Below are 7156 nucleotides of genomic sequence, written 5' to 3'. Positions count from 1 at the left end.
TATTTTTTTACTTTTCAATTACAGTTGACATACAATATTTTAGCAGTTTCAGGTGGAAAGTGCAGTGATTAAACATTGGCATAGTTTATTGAATAATGTCCGTGATAAATCTAGGACCCATCTGACACCATAAATATTCACAATGATATTATTGACTGTATTCCCTGTGCTGTACTGTACATCCTAAGGAAAAAATACTGAGGGTTGGTACAAGACAACCGTCATACTCCTGTTGACTTGGGTGGAAGTTAATAGAGGGGCTGAGGAGGGTGAGTGTGGAAGTGGTGAAGGGCACAGCAGGACAATCTCAACATCTCCTTAGAAATTCCTGATGAATGACAAATACCAAATGGTGCCTGTATGATGGGGAGATCTGACCGTCACCCACCTGAGTGAGTCACTAGGATGAATGTCCCCACTGTCGGGACAGGGAGGTGTAGTGTCCTTGTTCCTTCCTCTTCCACAGTCCTGGCTCCCTTGGTGGGCTCATCCACACTCATGGATTTAATGTCATTTTTGCAGCATGACCTCCACACCTATGCCTCCAGCCCAGACATTTCTCCTCAAGGTCCCCACACTCATCTGTCCAACCTGACTCCTCACTGGTGTGTCTAACAGACGTCTCACCTTGACCTTCTCTTCAGCTGAATGCTTGAGATGCCCACCCCTCCCCCACACTCCTACCAGCATTTTCCCCGTCTCTGCTGATAGAACCCCATCTTTGTGCTGGCACAGCACAGATATGGGGTGTCCTCCTTGACTCCTTCCCACACCCCAGACTGAATCACTAGGAAATGCTGAGAAATCCACCTTCCAAATGCGTTCAGTGTCCAGTCTCTCCCCACTGTTCCCACCGCTCACAGCCCCGTCAGAACACCCAGCCCCTGCAGCCTGGAACCCTGGGAGCTTCCCCACACCTCTCCCTCCTGCCTCACTGGTCCCTGGGCTCCTGATTCTGTTCTCAGCTCAGCAGCCAGACTGACCCTGTGGCCCGAGGGCTCTCCCTTGAGAAGGAACTCTCAGAGGAAGCCACTAAGGACATGGGCTCCTTGGCCATGACCTTCCAATGCTCAGCATCTGTAGAAGGAGAAGTGTCTGCAGTGGATTAAGGACAGTGGACGCTGGAACAGTTCCTGCTTTAAGCGGGTGTCCTCACCTTCTGATTGGTCAGCACTCTGACCCCACACGGACAATCCTGAGGTCTACAAAAGGGGGGCCTGGAAGCTTGGGGCGACCCCTAGGCAGCAAAGCAGCACTTGGCTAGAATCAGGGGACTCAACAACCATGGCCAGAGGCTCCAAAAAGTCACATTCAAATGCGTGGGAAGAAACCCTGAATAGTGCATGGAGCACAGGTGGTCACAGGGAACATCATTGGGGAGCCCTGAGGTCCCCTTGTCCTGTGACACAGTCTGTCCCACCTGGGTTATTTCCAAACCTGATTGTGAGTTTATGAATTTAAAGTAACTTAAGTGGGTTAATAAATGGGGTGAAGGTATAGATCAAATAACACCTACCACAAACCACATACCTTGGACCTTTTAATTTCCATCACTTTTATATATATATATATTATATATAAATATAAAATATATAATATATATTTATATATATAATATATATAAATATAATATATATATATATATGTAAATAAATATATATGTATACACTTCAATATTAATGACAGCAGTCTGGAATTCACCATCCCAGAGGGGAGGCTAGACTGACAATTTCAGCTCCGAGTCCTGCACAAAGCGGCTCTGTCACGCTGGAAAGAAAGTTGTGATGAAGAGGTTCAGGTCAGTCTCAGAAGTGTCACATTCCCCCACAGTCCACCTTGTGCTCCAAATGTCCCAGTCTGAGAATCCCCAAAACCCACTTGTGCCCCTCAGTCCCAATGGCCCTATTTTCTGTCCTCTGGGTCTCACTCTCAGGAGCTGTGAGAGACACATCAGAGCCCTGGGAACTGTCACTGCCTGGGGAAGACACAACAGCAGAGTTACGGGGTGGGGGAGCCCCCCTCACAGACTCCAGCCCACACTCTCCCAAGGGTCCCAGACGTCACCTCCCCAACACCCAGACTTACAGGCAGCCTGAGTGTTGTTCTCCCTGCCTCTGCCTGTGGGAAGAAAACGTTCTGTGAGAAGTCAGGGGGAGGCTGGGTCCTGTGACCCTTTAGGAGCCCCACACTCCTGAAACACAGAGAAGGTTCCAGAACTGGGACTGAACACCCAGGGTGGGATCAGGAAATACAGGGAGACTACATGTGCCAGGAATGGACCAACCACCTGTTTGGATGCCTGCCCTCAGCAGGGACCTTCCCCTCTGACCTGTGACAGCTGGGGGGTCAGTCCCCACTGGTAGAACCATCAGGTGATAAATGTGTCCCTCACTTTCCCACGGGCCTCACTGAAGTGTCAGTGTTAGGAAACAGGCCCTAGATACAAGCACCCGTGTGGGGACACGGTGCCCATTAACCAGGCAGAGCACACCTCCACCTGGGCTTGACCCCAGGGGGACAGGGAACTCAGCCCCACTCCTTGCCCACCTGGGCACTTCCTCCTCCACATCACAGCTCCAGCAGCCACAGCTCCAAGGACACCCAGGGCAGCAGCGATGCCCACGATGGTCATGATGGTGATGGTGGTCTGAGGAGGGGGGTCTGAGAGGGGAGGGTGAGAGGTCAGCCTCAGGCCTGAGTCCTGACCCTGCTCAGGGACACCCTGAGGAGCGGCTCTGTGCCCACACCCCTCCTCACCCCATCTCAGGGTCAGGGGCTCAGGCAGCCCCTGGTGCTGCACATGGCACGTGTATCTCTGCTCCTCTCCAGGGGACACGACCACAGCAGCCCACTTCTGGAAGGTTCCGTCCCCTGCAGGCCTGGTCTCCACAAGCTCCATGTCCTGGGTCAGGTCCTCCCCATCACGCTGCCAGGTCAGGGTGATGTCAGCAGGGTAGAAGCCCAGGGCCCAGCACCTCAGGGTGACCTCATGGTCAGAGATGGGGTGGTGGGTGACCTGTGTCTTTGGAGGGCCTGAGGGGAGGGTGAGAAAATTCAGGAACTCTGCACGGTCATGGGACACTCCAGCAGTGCTCCTGTGACCACCCTGAGAGTGGACAGGACATGGGGGGTGGGGGAAGGGAGTGCACCACCCAGACACCAGCCCGCACAGAGGCATCTGGGATAATCTCCTGTTTCCTAGAAAGCTCCAGAATCAGGGTGAGAACCTAGGGTAGGAGTGTCCAAGTCTCTAAGGGGAGACATAGAATCAGGTGGAGGCTGAATGACTCAGAAAACCTGGAGTCAGGCCTCCATAGGGGGTCTGAGTCAGAGAACCAGGGAGAGGGTCCCGGTGCCCCAGGTGAACTGCTGTGGGTGTTTCAGGGAGGCACAGAGACCCTTACTGTCCTCTAGAGAAAGTTGGGTCCGTGGGTGAGTCACAGAATAAGGAAATCTGGGGAGCTGTTTCTTCTCCCGAGCAGGAGGGACATTCTGTCACTGCCCCATTCCCCTCCTTCTGCTTGTAGGAAGCCGCCCCAGCCCACAGATCCCCTCCTCGGGGAGGCCCGCGCCCTGGTACCTGCTCTTTGCAGCGTCTCCTTCCCCTTCAGGAGCAGCTGGAGCCGGTGCACACACGTGTGCTCCAGGAAGAACCTCCTGCCCTCTGCGTCAGGGACCTGCACCAAGGTGCTCCCGGTGACCTGGTGCACTTTGGAGGCTGGGGTCCAGGAGCGCAGGTCCTCCTTCAGGGCCACGTAGTCGGTGCCGTCGTAGGCGAAGTGACTGAACCCGCGGAGGAAGTGCCCGTCCGACCCCACCACGCAGCCGGTCATTTCCTGGAGGATGTGAGACCCTGACCCCACCAGCCGCTAAGGTCATCACCGCACTACATAGCCCCACCATTTCCACGCCCCAGCCTGGGGGTATTGCATAGACCGAGAGACCAGGGGCGACCCCGGTCCGTCTGTGGGGATGGGCCTGTACCCGGCCCCGGGCGCGCCTGCTCACCGTCCTCGCTCTGGTTGTAGTGGGCACACAGCTTGTTCAGGCTCGCTCTGCTCATCCGCTGTTGTTGCTTCATTTCCACCGTCTGGTCCTCCCAAAAATCTGGGTCCTCCTGCTCCACCCACGCCTCCTCCAAGCACCGCACCCGCGGCTCCACCTTCGGGTTCACGGCGTCGCTGTTGAACCGCAGGATCTCCTTGTTGTTCACGTAGCCGACGACGACGTACCGGTTCTTCCTGGGGCCCGGTTCGTACACGGCGGTGTGCAAATAACTCAGGCTGTGGGGGCCTGGGGGCGGGGAGGACGTGCGTCTCGGGGTCGCTGTGGGGCCTGTAGGGGCAGGGGGCCGCGGAGCCGGTGAGGGTGGGGGTGGGAGGGGAGAAGAGAAAGGGGGCGGTGATTGAGAGGAGGGGGAGGGGCGTTGATGGGCGTGGCCAAATGAGGGCGGGGCTTGGTTCTGGGCGGAGGCGCTGGGTAATCGAGCCTGGGGTCCCGCGCCCCCTGCTGGGTCCGCTCGCTCCCGCCCCGCAGAGGCCGTTCCCTCCCGACCCCGCACTCACCCGCCCGGGTCTCGGTCAGGGCCAGGGTTCCGGTGAGCAACAGGACAAAGACCTGCGCCATCACCCGAAATCTACCAGATTTCTGGTAAAAATCGAGTCCCTGAATAGTAAATTCCGGTTCCTGCCGAGGCTTTATACCGACACGGAACCACGGTGACGCTGATTGGCTGCGCGTTCACCCAGTGGCTTACGGGGCGGAGTCCGGTGTTTCTTCCTGGGGAGTTAACTGGCTACACCGAGAACTCGCCGCCTCTTTCCTGTAAGAGGGCCAGCTCTGCTTCCTGTTTGTGGCTTAAAATGGACGGGGTTGAGGACCCACGTTTAACTAGTTACGCTCCTCATTCCGCCGACTCTGTACTGACCGCTCATCACACTCAACACGTCTCCGACAGTTGTTTGGCTTCTTAGGAAGCGTCCTGCTCCCTGCACCCGATATCGCGGTAACTCGGTGTGACCACCTTAACCCTGCGACTGTTACCCCCGTTACAGCATGAAGACAATTGTGTTGTGCTGACTGACCACCTCCGGGTTCCCAGGAGTGATGTACAGGAAACTTCTATTGATGCTGCTGCTTTAGTTTGGTTACAGAGGGATCTCATCTGAGGGATGAGCAGGGACATCACTGAGGGATATGCAGTAACTTCCGTGGTGGACAGAATCGAGAGCGTTCATGGATTGGAAATGAAATCTGTCCACCGAGCTGAACTCACTGCTCTAACGCGGGCTTGTCACCTGGACGAAGATCCAGTGGCCAGTGTTCACACGGAGGGTCGTGTGCACTTGGTGAAGTGACCGTGCGATGGTGGGGAAGTGCAGAGGCCTCCTCACTTCCTCAGGGCAGCTCACAAAGAAATGGAAAACGGGCTGCAGATTTATTAGATGCCACACCGGACCTAAAACAATGGGCCATTATCAAAATTCCGGGGCATTCTGAAGCTGCCACCATGGAAGGGAAAGGAAGTCATTTTGCCGACACCGAAGCTAGGCAGGTGGCATCGAACTGGCACATTATCCAGACCCAAGAATGTTCTATTAAATCAGTAGAAGTTTATCCTTTACAGTTTTAACTGCCAGCTGTGGAGGGAGAAAAGAGGCCCAGCAGCCACAGTCTTGTGGCTGCATGTCTGTGAAACAGGAGAAATATCAACGGGTCCCCATTTCCAAAACTGTTGCATTCCTGTTGGCAGAGGCACCATCCTGAACACCACGAAAAAGATATGTCTGTAAACACCCCAGCCTCATTGCATCCTGGACGCTTGTGGGAGGCCCTATGGAATCGCCAACGTCTAGGTCACTTGCGGGTTACCATGGCCCATTTAACTGTGGATGGGAAAGTCCACATGTCTGGGTCCATTCAGTGCACCCCAGCTGCTCCCTGGCCATGGCTGGCCAATGGCAACAACATTCGGATCCAACCTGCCCTCTAAAAGAAATAGAAGGGGGTAATATCACTTCATCCATTTAATTGAAAAACTTCACAGAGTCAACTGTAAAAAAAGAAAAAGAAAAAAACAAAAATATCCCACTTCAACCCTGACCCTGTGGCTCGGTTCACTGGAGCGTCCTCACTACAGTGAAGGTTGTGGGTCGTAGACTCAGGCAGGGCACCGACCTGGGTTGTGGGTGTGGTCCTCCACCCAGGCCCAGGGGAGAGGCGACTGGTGAATGCTCCTTTCTACCTCTCTCTCTGGCTCCCTCCCTTCCCCTCTCTGGAATGGGTAAACATAGCTGAAGGTGAGAATCTGTAAAGAAATCTTCACGTGGAGAAAGTAGCATCTCCATGAAACAACCCTTATTTTATGTGTAATGCGTCAGCGTGTGGGAGAAAGAGCTGTTTCCCCCATGTAGACAGCACAGCTTCACTTCCTACAGTTGTCTTCATCAAGGGGACAAAATCTGCATCGCTTTTTGGACAGATATTGCCCCCATTTACGTTGAAATGAAATGTCTGGAAACACTGCAATGTTCCTAAAGACCGCAGATTCCCTTCAATGGCTGCCCTGGTCAGTGGGAACATCATTGCTTTATAATTTGGTGGATCTTTATCAAGCTCCTCGTATTCTGGACTGACTTGAAGACCTTCCAGTGAAGCACCAGTTTCAAACTGAGCTTCTAAGATCGTTGTGGGTATAATCTAAGAAATGGTACTGAGTACCTAATTACCGAGTAAAGTAACTGAAGTTATTACTGAAGCTGACTTTGAATTTATCTTCTCAGCTCTGGTTTCGACTCTTCACGAGCACAACAGGGAGGGGCTGGTGCTGGAGAAACGAAACCAAAACCTTATCTGGTTGCAGCAACCACAGTTGAGACTACCATAAAAGGGCAGAAATGTTAGTGTGAATGCAACTGAGCACACAGGGAGTGACACAGGAGACCAGGACGATGTGGGTGGCTCAGGTCACTGCAGGGCATTGGTGGCGGCTGCCAGGTGTGAATGGGCTGCAGCCTCTGGTGGTGTCTGTGCAGGTGAAGCACCATGGAGACGCTGGGCCAGACCGCGAGGACAATGGACGTGACATTAGGACATGACCACAGGATGGCAGCCTCAGCCACGTCTGGAGACAGGGGACAGGGATAGGCATTACTAA

General features: G+C 54.0%; 1 protein-coding gene across 1 annotated transcript; it reads right to left on the bottom strand.

Annotated features, from left to right (window-relative positions):
* Nucleotides 1–1878: 1878 nt before the first annotated feature.
* LOC119001579 (saoe class I histocompatibility antigen, A alpha chain-like) lies at nucleotides 1879–4681 on the bottom strand (the record flags this gene model as incomplete). The annotated part of the gene is made up of 6 exons (XM_037066981.1): nucleotides 4566–4681; nucleotides 4009–4293; nucleotides 3581–3853; nucleotides 2758–3033; nucleotides 2509–2661; nucleotides 1879–1975 (listed from the first exon to the last, which is right to left on the bottom strand). Coding segments are annotated over exons 1-6 (1145 nt in total), but the record flags the coding sequence as incomplete, so codon positions are not given.
* Between the last annotated feature and the right edge of the window lie 2475 nt (nucleotides 4682–7156).

Source organism: Sturnira hondurensis, unplaced genomic scaffold, assembly GCF_014824575.4.
Source record: "Sturnira hondurensis isolate 20B ecotype Veracruz unplaced genomic scaffold, ASM1482457v3 Scaffold0016914, whole genome shotgun sequence".
NCBI classification, from domain to species: domain Eukaryota; kingdom Metazoa; phylum Chordata; class Mammalia; order Chiroptera; family Phyllostomidae; genus Sturnira; species Sturnira hondurensis.
This window is presented reverse-complemented; position numbering and strand designations above follow the sequence as displayed.